Genomic DNA, 17,920 nt, shown 5'->3' with positions numbered 1-17,920 from the left:
TGTGTCAGAAATTCACATTTTTAACCCAACTGTTTGAGTTAACAAATAAATGACCAAATAAAGGTTAAAAATAACCCAACAAAGCAGCAAATATGTTCAACTCAACCATTGGGTTAAATAAATAACGTATTTTACAGTGTGTGTGTGTGTGTGTATATATATATATATATATATATATATATATATATATATATATATATATATATATATATATATATATATATATATATACATCGGATTTATGGCAATAAATACAAATCACAGATTTAACAACAAAAGTTAGATTTCACAATGGCCATTTACAACAATTAGAATTACAATTCATTAATTTTCCTTCGACTTATTCATCAGGGGTCGCCACCGCGGAATGAACCACCAACTATTCCAACATATGTTTTGCACAGTAGATGCCCTTCCAGCGGCAACCCAGTACTGGGAAACACCCAAATTCAAAACACCACACTCTGCTCTGCTAAAGCTCAGATCACTGCGGTCAGAAGCCTACTAACCTCCACACATGCACTAACTGAGGTAAAGTTGGTTTTATATCCGCACTTTCAAACTTTCTCCTGAATAATATAATTTCAGAGAAGTGTTATTTGCAAATTATAAGTAGTGAAATCATACCAGCAGCCAAATCACTATAAAATACAACCATCACAATAGTGCGCACTGCGCCTTTAAGAGAGGCTAGTCGAAAACTCCGCACACTTGAGTGAGTGAGTGAGTGTCAGTGGACGACAGTAGAGTTGGATGTAAGCGATTAATATTATCGATTAGAAACTGTCGATACGAGCCTCGTTTCAAGCGGAATCCTGCAATACCGGCCACCGCACACACCGTGGCATGGGAAACGGCATTAATAAGGTAACTCAGATGGACACGGCTGAATTCCCGTCACTGCTGTAACTTTAAGGGGGAATGATCTGCGATGAGGGAAATGAGATGAGAATCAGATCGCTCAACCCTTCAGGTGTTTGTTGGAGATGTTAGACAAAAAACAGCATCAGGATTAGTCTTGGGGATTTTAGCAGATCCTAAAGAATTAAAGTTATCTGGATAAACAAGAGTGAGTCATCAAATCACGTGTCTCGAAGCGCTTACTTTCGATTACGACGAAACTGATGAAAAATCGCACATATTTAGTTTATTGACTCAAGATAATCTGTAGAAGAGCGCGACATCTTAACAACGCGCTAGCAACCACATACAACACGCTAGCAAACAAACGCTACTCAGCCTGCTAACCAGTCATAGATATTAACACCCTAGAAACCTTTTGACAACTACTCAAAACACCAGCAACCAGTTTGTAGTGTACTATAAATCACTAAAGAGCACTTTTGGCAACGGTCCACAACACCCTAGCAACACCATAGCAACATGCTAACAGCCACTGAAAACATCTGCCTAGCATTGTGTTGTCGGTTGTTGCTAGATCGGATGCGGTTGCGAGAATTATTTATATTATTTATAAAATTTCACATTTGTTGTTTTTTATTAACGTCTACCCCCACCCAACCTTAAACCAACCTTGAGTACTTTAAAAACAGTAGTTGTACCGAGTATTATTTACGTTATCAATTAAACTTCTAAATAAATTGTAATTTTTAACGTCTACCCCAACCCTAAACCCAATCGCTACAGTACTATAAAAATATTAATTATAGTTATAGAGTGTCATATGAATGCTGCTATATTGATAAGCATATCACACTTCCGGCCAGCTGCGTATCCCGTCTAGTTTACCGCCAAAACATAACTCGACCGTGTGGCTGAACGCCATTTTGGAATTAAAATCTTCTGTTTACATTCTGAGCAGAACTTTATTAGGTGTTGATCTTTATAGTTTATATATTCTGAATTATTAGCCCCCTGTTTATTTTACATTTATTTTAAATTTTAACACTAATATTGCTGAAGGGGGCTAATAATATTGACCTTAAAATGGCTTTAAAACTATTAAGGACTGCTTTTATTCTAGCCGAAATAAAACAAATCAGACTTTCTCCAGAAGAACAAATATTAGAAGAAATACTGTGAAAATTTCCTGAATCTGTTGAACGTCATTTGGAAACATTTGATAAAGAAGATTACCTGCTCTGCTTTAAGATTGTTGAATCGTTTGTTTGTTTGTTTGTTTGTTTGTGACTGAGCAGTCCTGCTTGTGTGCTTTCAGGTTCTGCCTGACCTGTACTTGGGTAATTTCAAAGGTAAGAATGCACAACACTAGAGTCTTCATAAGGTGTGTGTTTGTGTAAGATGGTAAACGTGTTCATATAAACTCCTGCAGATGCCAGAGATCGTGAGCAGTTGGCCAGAAACAACATCACACACATCCTCTCCATCCACGATACTGCAGCGCCCATATTACAGGTGCACCGCGCAATGCTTCATCATGGAGATTTTTAAGACTGCTAAGCAAGATTATTATCTATTAATATTATTATTATTATGAGGATTATTATTATTTATGTCATAAACATTATGATTATCATAGTTATCACGATTATTATTGTTATTATTATTATTATTAATAATAATAATAATAATAATATGGCATTAATAATAATAATAATATTATTATTATTATTATCCTTAATTAATGTTATTAATATTGTCATTATTATTACTATTTTTAATGTTAATATCATTAAATATCAATAATTTAATTCTTTAACAATTTTTAATTTAAACACTGTCATACAAATTGAAAAAGGTTAAAAAAATTTAGTTTAGCAAAAAATAATACAAGAATTAAAAAAATAAAGTCAAAATTACCAGACATAATCAAACTATATATGTAATTATTAATACGATTAAAGTAATTTTTCTATTTATTTTTATATTTAAAGAAATTAGAAATTTATCATGCCAACTTTACTATAATAGTTTGGTATATTTATCTTCGGCCCACCACCCTCAATCAAGTTTGGTTTTAGGCCCTTCATCAGAAAAAGTTTGGGCACCCCTGATCTAGACCCTCCAAAAGAATACTTTCCGAACAGAACAAAATATATTATTAATATTAATAACAACAATAATAATAATAATAATTATTATTATTATTTTAAATAAAATTATATAATGTATTTAGAATAATAACATCATTGTTAATATCATTATTATGATGATTATTATTTTAATTTTTATTATTATTATTATTATTATTATTATTACCATTACTATTATTAATAACAACTCACCAGCAATGATAAATGTAACATTTAATGTAAATTATTAGTAATATTTTTAAAAACAATAACAATATAATAATAATAATAATAATAATAATTATTATTATTATTAATATTATATTTTTATTACTATTATTAACAATATTATAATTAATAATGATATTAATTATATTAGGACTATTATATTTATTATTATTAACAATATAATTAATAATGTTTATTATTATTATTAATATTACTATTATTATTAGTCAGTTCAAGTTTAATTGTATAGCTCTTTTCGCAGTCATTGAATACATACATTGAATACCCTACAATCATAATCAGTTAAGGTGTGAGTACGGTGGACAGTACAGTTGTCATCCATATACAGAGTTAATCTCCAGATGTATGATATAATGCAGTTTTTTAAAACGGTGATATCAGTTACATTCTATATATTCATTTATTCATTGTAAAAAAAAAAGATATTAAAGCCCATGTCTGTGTTTTAGGAGATGACTTATCTGTGTATCGCAGCAGCAGATTCGCCCACACAGAACCTGTGAGTAGGCCGATGGGCTTCTGATTGCCATGTTTTCTATTAGCAAAGATGCAAATATTTCTCATAAACAGCGTTTATAAGTTCTGCATCCACACATGCTTTATTTACCCTGTCACCTCTCTTCAGTCTGCGTAAAAGACACACTGCAAACAAAAGCTTTTCTTACTTTGTTGTTTCTAGCCCAAATATTGAAATATCATTAAATCAAGAAGCATTTTTAAACAAGCAAATAATTTTGTTTTGCGGTCTATATATATTTTTTTAAACAGGGAAATTAATCTGCCAATGGGGCAAGCAAAATAATCAGATTCAAAGTGAAAACAAGATTATTTTGCTTTGTTTTAAGGAACAACTCACTTAATTTTCAAAGCATTTTTTAGAAAATATCTCCAAAGTCAGCAAAATTCATTCCATTTGTTAAAGCACAGAGAAAGTTGAGGCCAAATTAAGCCTCAAAATCAAATTAAGTGGATGAAAACGACCCAACAGCACACCAGGGTTAAGTCGGCCTGTATAGGAGCATGAGCATGTCTCTGTCCAAAAAGACAGCACATTCCTTTCTGTGTCCAAAATATCTTCGGGGTCAGATTACACACTGACCATTGCTTTGGCCAGATAGGAGAGATCATCTGTGCATTATTTGTTAAATCTAAAATAATTACAGTGGGGCAAATAAGTATTGAACAGGTCAACATTTTTCCTTAGAAAACATCTTTCTAAAGGTGCTGTTGACTTGAAATTTCCCCCAGATGTTGGGAACAACCAAAGAAATCCATATACTGTATGTGCAAAGAATTACTTTACAAATGAAGTTCAGTGTAATAAAATGAAACGACACTAAGAAAAGTGTTGAACACATGAAGAAAGAAGGTGTAGAATGGCAGTGAAAGCCCAGACAGCAGCTGAAATCTCAGGAGTTCTTCAGCAAGCCTCTGCACTTCCTCAGTGTAAATGAAGATCAGCTGCCTTAGTCCAACATTTACATTAACAGGAGGATAAAAATGAAGCATTTCAGCAGGACAATGATCCAAAACACAACCAAGGAGACTCTCAGATGCTTTCAGAGAGAGAAAATCAAGCTGTAGAATGGCCCAGCCAATCACCTGATCCCAATCCAATAGAGAAAACAGAATAAAGCTCAGATTTGATAGACGAGACCCACAGAAGCAGCAAGATTTAGAAACCTTGAGATACGTGCGTGAAGAAAGGGAGGTGTGGAATCATTTTACAAGATGACTCTATTTGGAAAGAATTCCTAATTTTCTAAAATAAAAAAAATCTACAAAATTATGCAAAAAAAAAAAGAAAAGAACTAAGGAAGAAATGAAAACAACTTTTTACATAAACAAAAAATTACATAAACAAAACTTTATGGTTTTCAGTTGGACTTTACCAGTAGTGAAGTATAGAAATGTAATAATCAAATGTAAAACAACACTGAATAGTGTTTCTTTTATCGTATTAAATAATTAAATAGAATTAATCTTCATTAAAGCTGCAAACTTTATAATTTCTTGTGCCGAAATGGCCTAAGTTCTCTTGAAATCTTACAGTCACAGGCCTTAAAAAAACACATACACATAAAAGGCTTTCATACTATTGAATTAGAGTTAAACTTTGCGCAGGTTCTGAACTTTTCTTGTTAATTAGAATCTCTATTTAACATTGCAGATCGTGTGATGTGACTATTGCAGATTCACACTTCACAATATCGATGCTAAAGAGATCCAGCCCTGGTTTTTATCCACAGAATGAAACTCCCCACACACCCAGAACTCATTAAGAGAATAAGCACAACCCTGTGAGACCATGCGCTGGGCACACAGACCGTTTTTTTCATCCTTAAAATAGCAGATGTATATTCAGACACGATCTTAGTGCTTTTGCATCATCTGCATTAGACTTTTTGCGCTTAAATCATTAAAATAGAGCCTCATCTCCTCAGTGTTTGCTTGGTTGGTGCGCAGATTATTTTGTTTACTTTTTTATGCTCATTGTGAAATATATATATATATAAAACACACACACATATATTATGTCAAAACAAGCTTTTAATTTGGATGTTATTAATCTTTGCCTAGCTCTATAAATTATATGCATTTATTATATATTTGGGGTTTGAATGCATGTCTGTTACATGCTATTAAAGGGATAGTTCATCCTCTTGCGCCGTTCGCTTTAGACTTTGTGCTTATACTGTTAAAATAGAGCCTCATCTTCTCAGTGTTTGTGTTGACGGCGGGCAAATTAATTGTTTTTATGCACATAATGAAACTCCCCTTTTTATGCAAACCCCTCCCTCTTTTCACACGGGACACTCCCACCTCAGCACACCCCTTTTCCTTGCTTTTTTTCTTATAGGATGTGTGAAAACATGAGAAGGGGGTTTCATGACCCTTTTATGCCATATCAAACCAGTTACACCCTCCAGTGCACATGCATTTACTCACACACACACACACACACACACACACCTCCACTTGACTTAGTGGAAGTCATCTAATGACTCTGATTGGTTTCATGCACATAATGCCCAAAACACACCCGGAACTCATAAAGAAAATAAGCACAACCCTATTAGATTATGCTCTGGACACCCAGACCATTTTCCCCCTCCTTAAAAGCTGATTCAGACATGCCTTCAGTGCTTTGGCATCATCTGCTTTCGATTTTTTTGAGCTTAAATTGTTAAAATAGAGCCTCATCTCCTCAGCGTTTGCTTTGGCGGTGTGCAAATTATTTGATTTTCTGGTTTTATGCACATAATGAAGCTCATAATACACACATATCTATAGATACTGTTTATAGTATGTCAAAACAAACTTTTATTTTGAATGCAACAACTCTTATGCACTTATTGCAGGGTTGGGGTTTCAAGGTAGGTTATTTACATGTAATTATGCATAAATTATTGTAATTACTATAGTAAGTGCATGCAACATGTTTAACTACATCAGCTATAAAGGGATAATTCTCCAAAAAATGAAAATACACACACCCTTAGTGCTGTTGCGCTGTTCGCTTTAGACTTTGTGCTTATACTGTTAAAATAGAGCCTCATCTTCTCATTGTTTGTGTTGACGGTGTGCAAATTAACCGTTTCTATGCACATAATGAAACTCCCCTTTTTATGCAAACCACTCCCTCTTTTCACACAGGACACTCCCACCTAAACAAACCCCTTTTCCTTGCTTTTTTTCTAATAAGATGTGTGAAAACATGAGAAGGGGGTTTCATGACCCTTTAATGCCATATCAAACCAGTTACACCCTCCAGTGCACATGCATTTACTCACACACAATTCCTAATAGGAATGTAAGATGACTTAAGATGACTCTAATAAGCACAACCCTATTAGATTATGCGCTGGACACACAGACTGTTTTTCCCCTCCTTAAAATAGCAAAAGTAGATTCAGACATGCCGTTAGTGCTTTTGCATCATCTGCTTTTGTCGTTTTGAGCTTAAATCATTCAAATAGAGCCTCATCTCCTCAGCGTTTGCTTTGGCGGTGTGCAAATTGCTTTATTTTTTGGTTTTATGCACAAAATGAAGCTCATAATACACACATATTTATATGTACTGTATATAGTATGTCACAACAAACTCTTATTTTGGATGCAATTACTCTTTGCCACTGTTAATCATGTGCACTTATTGCAGGGTTGGGGTTTCAAGGTAGGTTATTTACATGTAATTATGCATAAAATATTGTAATTGTTATAGTAAGTGCATGGAACATGTGTAACTACATCAGCTATAAAGGGATAATTCACCAAAAAATGAAAATACACACACCCTTAGTGCTTTTGCGGCATTTGCTTTAGACTTTGTGCTTATACTGTTAAAATAGAGCCTCATCTTCTCAGTGTTTGTGTTGACGGTGTGCAAATTAACCGTTTCTATGCACATAATGAAACTCCCCTTTTTATGCAAACCCCTCCCTCTTTTCACACGGGACACTCCCACCTCAACACACCCCTTTTCCTTGCTTTTTTTTTTTAATAAGATGTGTGAAAACATGAGAAGGGGGTTTCATGACCCTTTAATGCCATATCAAACCAGTTACACCCTCCAGTGCACATGCATTTACTCACACACAAACTCACACACTCACACACACTTCCTCTTGTGGCCCTCTTGTGCAGGAAGGAAGTCGTGATCTGGGTTGTGCAGTGATGCTTCGTTCTCACTACGCCTTTATTTATATCCCCCTCAGCATCGGCCTCTCGATCCTGCGAAACCCGGCCATGCGTAATGTGAAACTGACCCTCTCTAACCAAACTGGACCAGCCCAGCCCTTTCTCATCCTGGTCCTGTCAGAACGATGGATGTTCTGGAGGAAACACTACCGTGCATGTCAAAAACAGCACCGTACCTGTCAAATAACATAAGAAAATACCAAACCACAGTCCGCTTTCTGGAGCTCGCCCTGATCTGGGCTGTTTCAAACTTGAAATGCTTAAATTATTTAAAAAAATGTCCTCATTGTTTACTCCAATAGTGCTTATAAGCCTTTAGTTGAAGAATTATCAGCCCTCCTGAATATTCCTGTTTAACGGAAAGAAGATTTTCTCATTTCTAATCATAATAGTTTTAATAACTCATCTCCAATAACTGATTTCTTTTCTCTTTTCCATGATGACAGCACATAATATTCATTTCAAGACACTAGTGTTCAGCTTAAAGTGACATGTAAAGGCTTCACTAGGGTAATTAGGGTAAAGTTAGGGTAATTAGGCAAGTCATTGTATAACAGTGGTTTGTTCTGGAGACAATCCAACACTAATATTGCTGAAGGGGGTGAATGATATTGACCTTATAATGCAGGGTTCAACGCTAAGGATTTTTTCTACTGGCCCGATCGGACAACTGTTTCAGATTTTTACTTGCCCTGCCAATATAATAAAATAAAATAAAAAAAGAGCTATTTCTTAGCCACAAATGAAAAAAAAAAGTGTCAAAATGTTTGTTTATCTAGAATTTAAATGTTAAATATTTTTATAAATGTATAATGAGCAAAATTCAAAGTGTTTTGCAAACAAAAGTAGCACAATGTGCAGGTATTTTATTGCGAAACAAAAGATGGCTGCCCTGCCAAACTGACGACAAACTGTACAAAACATCACTTGATTTTTTTAGTTGTGCTGCACCCTTGTAAATGTCTGCTTCCAAGACATTAGAAACAAATCTTTTCCATTAGCATCATCGTTTGATGTTGTCGCCATGTTGCTGTCTCTTTGCTGTACTGGTTAATACGGAAAAAAATAACATCACAACATCCAATCAGGTAAAAGGAACCGAGAAGGTCGCATTTGAAGGCTTGAGAACACAAACGGTTTCTCAACTCAAAGGCTGTATTTGCATGCAATTGACAAATAGTCAAAGGCAAATTAAACTTTAGTGACATGGCAGCAGTGGCCCAATCGGGCCAGTAACCATCCTGTCTACTGTCCCAAGCATCTCAATCGCTGGCGCCGGGCCATCGGCCAGTCCTTATTGTTGAGCCCTACAATGGCTTTAAAACAATTAAGAACTGCTTTTATTCTGGCCGAAATAAAACAAATCAGACTTTCTCCAGAAGAACAAATATTAGAGGAAATACTGTGAAAAACTCCTGAATCTGTTCAACATCATTTGGGAAATATTTGTGTGAAACTCAGGATTTTATACAGTGTCATATGATTTAATGATTAGTGCTGGGCAGAAATGAATCGTCAAAGTTTGTTTTGATATACTATGTATGTGTGTACTGGGTATATTTATTATTTTTTTACATCCACCAAAAGACAGAAGATATGAGTATTTGTATCGTGCACTATAAAATGCGTTCCACACAATGGATTTGTGTTGAGACAACATGAAGGAATTAAGTTAACATTTTAGTTTATACAAATTTAAGTCGATTGAACATGGAATAATTAAGTTGTCCTTCACAAAAAAATCAGGAATTGTGTTGTTTCAGCTCATTCTTGTGTGGAGTTTGCATGTTCTTCCTGTGTTCGCATGGGTTTCCTCTGGGTGCTCCGGTTTCCCCCACAGTCCAAACACATGCGCTACAGGGGAATTGGGTAGGCTGAATTGTCCATAGTGTATGAGTGTGAATGAGTGTGTATGGATGTTTTCCAAAGATGGGTTGAGGCTAGAAGTGCATCCGCTGTGTAAAACATATGCTGGAATAGTTGGCGGTTCATTCCGCTGTGGTGACCCCTGATTAATAACGGAATAAGTCGAAGGAAATTAAATAAATAAATGAATGAATGAATGGTTAAAAATTCTGCAGATTTCCCATGTGGGTCTTTTTATGATTAATTTGAAGTGTGCAGATGACGGTGTTAGCCTTGATTTTTATATTTAGTAACCCAAATCTGGCTCAGCTTGAGCACGGAGATATTAGAGAATATCTGAGTATCAGTTTAAAGTCTAAATAAAGCCGGCAGTAAATCTTCTCTGCAGTGAGAATCTGCATCTGGAAAACCTCTCGTACAGCAGACGTCTCGTAATTCTCTGTTTATATTTACGGTAGTGACCTTCTGACACTGGAGGAACAGAGCAGTCATAGTGAGAATGAAGAGCTTCAGCAAAAGAACTGAAACCGTACAACAGTGGCCTTAAAAGTGACCTATTATGCCCCTGTTTACAAGATAATAAATAAGTCTCTGACGTTTCTAGAGTATATAGTGAAGTTTCAGCTGAAAATAGCACACAGATAATGTTCTCCAGCTCTCTGAAACTGACCCTTTAGGTTTTGATTCTAATTTTTGGTGACTGTCGCTTTAAATGCAAATGAGATTGTGCTCTTTTCAGGAGAGGGCGGAGCTATTAATGCCTATGCATCACTGTAGTGACAGATTCAAAACAGGACTGATGTTATCTGTGTGAATACATGTGTGTATACATAAAGCTTTAAGCTTATTCTGAGAGATATACATTGTTTATTTACTGATAATAAATAACTGTTTTTACATGATTGTAGCTCTTAACTTTCATTAAAGAGCCCCTATTATGCATTAATAAAGGTCATTTTTTGGTTTTGGGGGTCTCCAACAACAGGCTGATCTGCATGCAAGGTCAAAAAACACTTGTTGTCTCATAACAGGCTCTTAAAAACAAAATTTTAGGCCTTTAAAAAGTCTTTAATTCACATAGATATTGTGTTGTAGGTCTTCAAACATTTTAAACTGGTCTTACTTTTTAAAAGACACCCAACCAATCACCAACAATCCATCTAAATAATGTTTGTATAGATACATTTTTCAGCTTTTTATTGCAAGGAGATACAATTCTCAACCCGTTAGACGCTTCTACAATAAATTCCCTTATTAAATTCCATAATCTGGAAAAGAAAACGAAAAGCATTTACACAATTCCTCATGATAATAACAGCAATAGATTCCTTTACATCAGGGATGTCCAGACTCGGTCCTGGAGGGCCGGTGTCCTGCAAAGTTTAGTTCCAGCCCCAATCAGACACACCTGGGCTAGCTAATCAAGCTGTAGGCTTTCTAGAAGCGTCCTTGCAGGTGTGTTGAAGCAAGCTAGAGCTAAAATCTGCAGGACGCCGGCCCTCCAAGACTGTGTTTGGACACCCCTGCTTTACATGATCTTCCATTTACACAAAACCTATTTGCAGACGTAAGGGTGAGTGTGGGTCTTCCAAACAGACCATGACCCTAAGCACACTGCCAAATGAGTTCAAATGTGCTTTAAGGACAACAGAGTGAATGTTTTGGAGTGGCCATCACAAAGCCCTGATCTCAATCCTATAGAGAATGTGTTGGGAGAGTTGAAAAAGCTTGTGCGAGCAAGACCGCCTACAAATCTGACTCAGTTACAGCAATTCTGTCAGGAGGAATGGGCCAAAACTCCTGCAAACTATTGTGAGAAGCTTGAGGAAGGAGACCCAAAACATCTGACTAAAGTTCTACAGTTTAAAAGTAAAGCCAAAAAATACCAAGGAAAAATGTGTGTAAACTTTTGACTGTCTAGAAATTCATAAAAAATTCTCAAAAAATAAAAAAATCTCTGATTATTTTGGCATTTAGCAAATGTAAATCATGTAGGTAATCCTAACGGACCTAAAATATTATATGTTTAGTGTGATTTACCATCAGACATTTAAAAAAAAATGGTTATGTTCCTTTTTTTAGAGTGTGTAAACCTCTGGTTTCAATACTATATAACAAAAAAAAATTAAATTAATTAAATAATATATGAAATAATTAAATAAAAATTTCCAATGTGATGCAGCCCTAAACTAAAGTATGAGGAGACGACAATAATAAAATCTTTGATCCATTTAGGTGGAAGAGACAAACTTTAAGCTTAGATCAGGGGCGCCCAAACTTTTTCTTATAAAGGGCCAAAAACCAAACTTGAGTAAGGACTGTGGGTCAAACAACCGTATTACATTAAATTTGCCATGTGTAATTAACCTAATTGATTGGCTAATAATTAAAAAATAACCAAAAAACGTTGCTTTAAAACATACTAATTATTGATGCAGTATAATATTTAATGTTTTATAATGAACTTATTACAGTAGAAACATAAACAATCCCATTTATAACACGATGGAGCTCAATGCTGAATGCACTAGTCGAGCTGCTCCTGCCTTTGCCATGACTTGTGGATTGTCCTCTATCTGTCAAGTGGCAGTATTTACATTTTAAAAGTCTGATTCATTTACAACATTTAATTTGAGTTGGCTTTTTTCTAGCTCCTCAATTAAAGAAACTAAAGGTTATGCTAAATTTGCCCTATTCAACTCCCTATCATTCTCCCTCTCTTTTCAGATAGGATGGCGGGCCAAACCAAAGGTCACCATGAGCCAACTTTTGCCCACAGGCCCTACTTTAGGCATCTCTGCTATAGATGTTTATGTCTTCTAAATGTGAATTTCGCCTCTGTTTTTGGAGCACACTAGATATCACGCACTGCAATTACCGTCTAAATAACTGCATGGCATTTTCTGTTTGTTTCTCCACAGCATCCAGCACTTTAGGCAGAGCATTGCGTTCATTCACCAATCTCGACTGAAAGGGGAAGGCTGTCTAGTTCACTGGTAAGCGAGCAGCTCATGCACATTATACTGTAAATAAGCTGATATTATTAGTAGACCCATGCACCAGAGACGACTCTAGTATAAGAGGAACCTACAAGCCGAGATACCAACTCTAATCGAGCGCAGTGTGACAATGTGAACAGCTGATAACTAGGTGTCAAGGGGAGGAGGGGAGCTATTTATGAACTTCCTAAAATATCAGTAAACACTGGCCTTTGATGCGAGAATAGAATACAGCGTGCTTTCATTCTGTTGAGGTCTGGAGAGTTTCTTCCTCGCGCTGCTTATTCGATATACTCGTGTGGTATTATTGAGTGTTCAGTGTATGGGTTAGGGTAAAGCACAGACTATAGAATGCACAATACATTGCACAGCACCAGACACAAGACTAAAACGTGCACACAATATACAGTTGAAGTCAATAATTATTATTTCAGGAATTTTCCACAGTATTTCCTCTTAATATTTGTTCTTCTGGAGCAAGTCTTATTTGTTTTTATTTCGGCTAGAATAAAAGCAGTTCTTAGTTATTTAAAAATCATTTTAAGGGCAATATTATTAGTCCCCTTGTTTTGGATTGTCTTACAGCCGTGGTCCTCAACCACTGGTCTGTGGATCAATCGGTACTGGGCCGTAGGGTTGGGACGAGAGATGATGCAATCATCCATCGCCGATGGCCAATAGACAACACGATGCTGAGCCAGCATCGCCGATTCTCCGCCCCGCCCCGTCGCAAACTTGCTCGGGAAAAATACACACTCAGGCCCCGTTTACACTAATATGTCTTAGTATTAAAATGCCATTGTAGAACGAAAATGATCCACACCGTGTTTTACCTAGCATTTCTGAACAGCCCTCCGTCTGCTGAAAACGCACATCACGTGACCACACACACATATCCACACACTGTCATGCGCTCCTCTGAGCTCCAGAGAGAAGTGCACGTCGGACAGTTTATGACGGATGTACCGCTGCATCGCGTCTCACTATAGTTATCACTATATGTGATATTCAGAAGTCTTCAGGAAGCTCTCTATGCATTAGCGGGACTCATAATGCCCGCAAACGAGTGATAATCTCCCGGAAATCGCCCGTTTTCCTCCCAGTCCTCAAATAAGTCGTGCAACCTTCTCTCCCCCGGATCCCTCCTCACTCTTCAGACACGTCGCGTGCACTCTGTCAAACACCCCCCCCCCCCTTTTTTTTTCACATGATGGCCATGCCATCGTCCATAGCGATGTTTCACATTGGACATTGTACGATGCCAAATTGGTCGACATCGCCCAACCCTACCGGGCCGCACTAGGAATCATAAATTATTTCAATTTTATTTATTATCAGTCTGAAGGGTCTTATATTTTGAAAAATCTTTTATTTTGAAAAATGGCCGTATTCTCTCGCTTACATCTCATACTGTGTTCACATCAGATGCGGAAGGAGCGTCAAGCGCGAGTGATTTACATGTTAAGTCAATGCAAACTTGCGAAAAGATATCCTGCGACGCAACATGCGAGAATGGTGCAGCGCAAATGACGCAAAATTGTGCAGCATGCGCGATATGCACGAATGGCATGAATTGAGTGTTTGACGTGCTTAACGCGTGTTTCGCACAAATCGCTTAAGTTTTAAAATCTGAATTCAAGTGAACATTCGCGCCGCATTAACCAATCAGGAGCTTGCTCTTGTGGGGGCGTGATTGTGACCTATCGCCTGTTGTTGGTGTCCCGGCGGAAATCCTCAAGCCGACACCGACAACAGTTCATTAAACTGGGCTGGGCTCAGTCAGAAGCACTGCTGAAAGCCTCCGTCATCCAGGTTCAGTTTCTGGAGGAGTTTATGAGCTCACAGAGCTGCTGCACCTCTGAAAGCATGTAGTGGACTCAGACACGACCTTAAACGTATCAACACTGTTTTTCAGTCTTCATAAAACACATAAACACAGCTTTTCTCTCAATGAAATCCATGTTAGCTATTAAGCAACGAAGCTAGAGTCACCGGGCAGACAGAAGCCCTGCCCATCACGCAAATCCGCGTCTGTTCTGAAGTGCATTTGACTCGCGAATGAAGCGAGTAAACTCAAATGTTGAATGAATGCCACAAGTGCACCGCGAGTCACGTGACAAGAACTGACCAATCAGCTTCATACTTTGTGTGGAATAAACACATTTTAGTAGACTAATTATCTTTATTATCAGTGCTTTGTATTTTAATCCAGAAATAAAGCTTGTATCAGAGTCACAGCAATGTTATGTCTGCATGTTCCTCTGAGAAATCGGTTGATGGTGGCCCTGACGCCACCTGGTCTGCAGTGATTAAAAGGACCAATGGTCTACAGAACAAACGACTTGCCTAATTACCCTAATTTTACCCTAATTACCCTAGTGAAGCCTTTAAATGTCACTTTAAGCTGAATACTAGTGTCATAAAGATTATCTAGTCTAATATTATGTGCTGTCATCATGGCAAAGAGAAAATAAATCAGTTATTAGAGATGAGTTATTAAAACTATTATGACTAGAAATGAGAACATCTTTCCTTTAAACTGAAATTGGAAAAAAGCCAATAATTCTGCTTCTAGCATTCACATGTGTCCTGATTGGTCGATTATGTACAATGCCTGCATGTTATTGGTCAATCTGCTCATCAGTAATGTCCTCGCTGGTTCAGTTTGGCAGGAGTTTCCCGTAGCGTGACGCTGGTGGTGGCCTACATCATGACCGTCACCACGCTGGGCTGGCAGGAGGCTCTGGCTGCGGTGAAGATAGCGAGACCTTGTGCTTCACCAAACACCGGCTTCCAGAACCAACTGCAGGAGTTTCAGACTGGAGAACTACAGCAGGTCAATTCAGCGTCTCCACAGTTACACTACAAAGCATGCTCGTTTCCAGTCCAAATATCGAACTATCCCTAAATCAAGAAGCTTTTTTTTTATTTTGGTCAAGTACAACATATTTTACTGTTTTAAGTCGTCAAATATGAGTGACTTTTTGTTGAAGAAGCACTATATAAATGTACGGAATTATTATTATTATTATAAATATTAATAAAAATCAGATTACAACTACAATAGCCACTTTCACACAGTGATACCGGTAAATTTCCGGAGAAGAGCATTCACACATCCATCGCAAAATGCCGGTAAATTCTGACATCATTAACCAGAAATGAGCTCTAAACGGCTGCGCTTGTGTTTGTAAACATTTGACTACATTACAAACTCTTTGGATGGATCAGTGTTGAGTACAACTCCAATGAAAACATATGGAGGAACACTTTCGCATGTCGAGATGTTCATGACATGTGTGTGTGCTGGCGCTATTGGTGCTCACGGGAAGCAAAGCTTGAAGGTAAACAAACAACGGCTTATCATAAACATTTTATCGATAATTAATTACACAGTTGGCATTAAGAAGGAACATAGAAACGTTATCTGACTAACATCTAGCAGCTAAAGGTGTCTGGAAAAATATTCAAAGGCTTTTATTCTCATAAACCGCGCGCACGTGAATGCGTCTGACTATTTTGATTGGCTAAAGTAGACATCTCAGGTCAGCACGTTCTAGACGTGCACGCGCTCTCTCCGGCAATCTTCCTTCTGCATTCACACAGCGCAGCATTCCGGCAAATTACCGGTAATGTTACAACTTCACTCTCCGGAAAATAGCCAGAACGAATTTACCGATATTTTCAAAAAGGGTCTTTTCACACATACAACCTTTCCGGAAAATTGCCAGCAAAGGTCTGTATGTGTGAAAGGGGCTAAAGTTAATGCTATTCTGCATTAACTAATATATTAACACCAGCTACGCACACTTCTTTTGTTTAGTTAAATTAATGAAATGAACACCACTGCAAAAATACAATCTGAATATTCTTCAAAAGCACACTAAACGTTTAAATAATAAATACATTAATTCATTCATGGCATTTTGAACTACCAATGTCAATAATGTGCATGCTCATTATCAGAATGCGCACAAACACACACACCTCTGCATGCTTTATGTGCAGTGTTTGCATTGTTGACTAATTTAACTGTACAGATAAGCAGTAAAAGAGGAAATGTGTTTACAAATAAGTGACTTTAAGGGTTACAGAAACTATAATGATGCTGTATTTGATAATGTATTGCTATTCCTATATTTAATGTGTGTGTGTGTGTGTGTGTGTGTGTGTTCAGTTCAGAGAGTGGCTGAAGGAGGAGTACAAGGAAAACCCTTTTAATGATGAGGAGGACATTCGCAATTTGCTGACAAAAGCATCGACGGAGGAGGACGCAGAGCTGCAGAACAACTAAGACACACACACACACACACACACACACACACACACACATTCCTCTCTGCTGGTTATGGCGAAGCACTGTTTAACTTATCCACACTTTTTTTGTAAATAAGACATATGCAAGGTTTTAATGTTTACTACTGAAGCGATGTTAAAGGGTCAGTTCACCCAGAAATGAGCATTCTGTCATCGTTTACTCTCCCTTTCTTTCTTCGGTTGAACACCAAGATGCTTTGAAGAATGTTTGAAAACTGTAACCATTGACTTTTTGTCTGCTATGGAAGCCAATGGTTACCGGTTTTCAGCTTGTTGTTCAAGAGAATAGTTTAAGGGAGAGTAGATCGAGAGTAACTTCAGATTTTGGGGTGAGCTGGCTGTTTAAAGGGAGTTTTAGTTGTTCGGTATTTACAGGTGTGTTATTATAAAAGGATTTATACTGACTGTTTGTATTAAATGTTCATCGTTTATTAAGCAGCATGTTGTTTAATTCATCTTTGGATGACAAATAATATATTTTTAATGAAACCACAGAGATATTTCTGTTCTGCCGTTGATTGTTAATTCAGCTAAACTCACTACACACTCCAAAGCATTTCTAAATAAATAAAGATATGTTTATGAATAGAGCATTTTAATCCAAATAAGCCTGAAACGACACAATGTTTTATACATTAAACAGACTCATTTATTAAATATAATCTATGTTAAATCACATGTTATATGAAATGTACACTCACTGGCCACTTTATTAGGTACACCTGTCCTACTGCTCGTAATCACAAATTTCTAATCAGCCAATCACATGGCTGCAGCTCACTACTTATAGGCGTG

General features: G+C 36.9%; 1 protein-coding gene across 5 annotated transcripts; it reads left to right on the top strand.

Moving 5' to 3' along the window:
* The first annotated feature begins 707 nt into the window (after window positions 1-707).
* dusp22b (dual specificity phosphatase 22b) lies at window positions 708-17,716 on the top strand. 5 transcript variants are annotated; one of them, XM_073909586.1, is made up of 7 exons: window positions 708-867; window positions 2,160-2,213; window positions 2,294-2,376; window positions 3,692-3,741; window positions 12,731-12,805; window positions 15,473-15,644; window positions 16,986-17,716. In XM_073909586.1, the coding sequence occupies exons 4-7, from the start codon at window positions 3,695-3,697 to the stop codon at window positions 17,100-17,102; spliced, it is 411 nt and encodes a 136-aa protein (XP_073765687.1). In that variant the 5' UTR covers window positions 708-867; window positions 2,160-2,213; window positions 2,294-2,376; window positions 3,692-3,694; the 3' UTR covers window positions 17,103-17,716. The 5 variants fall into 5 exon arrangements, with proteins under 5 accessions (XP_073765687.1, XP_073765694.1, NP_001017742.2 ...); XM_073909593.1 differs by having other exon boundaries at window positions 708-973; window positions 2,180-2,213; NM_001017742.2 differs by having other exon boundaries at window positions 2,180-2,213; window positions 16,986-17,711.
* Window positions 17,717-17,920: the final 204 nt, after the last annotated feature.

The sequence above is a fragment of the Danio rerio genome, chromosome 2 (assembly GCF_049306965.1).
Source record: "Danio rerio strain Tuebingen ecotype United States chromosome 2, GRCz12tu, whole genome shotgun sequence".
Lineage (NCBI taxonomy): Eukaryota > Metazoa > Chordata > Actinopteri > Cypriniformes > Danionidae > Danio > Danio rerio.
This window is presented reverse-complemented; position numbering and strand designations above follow the sequence as displayed.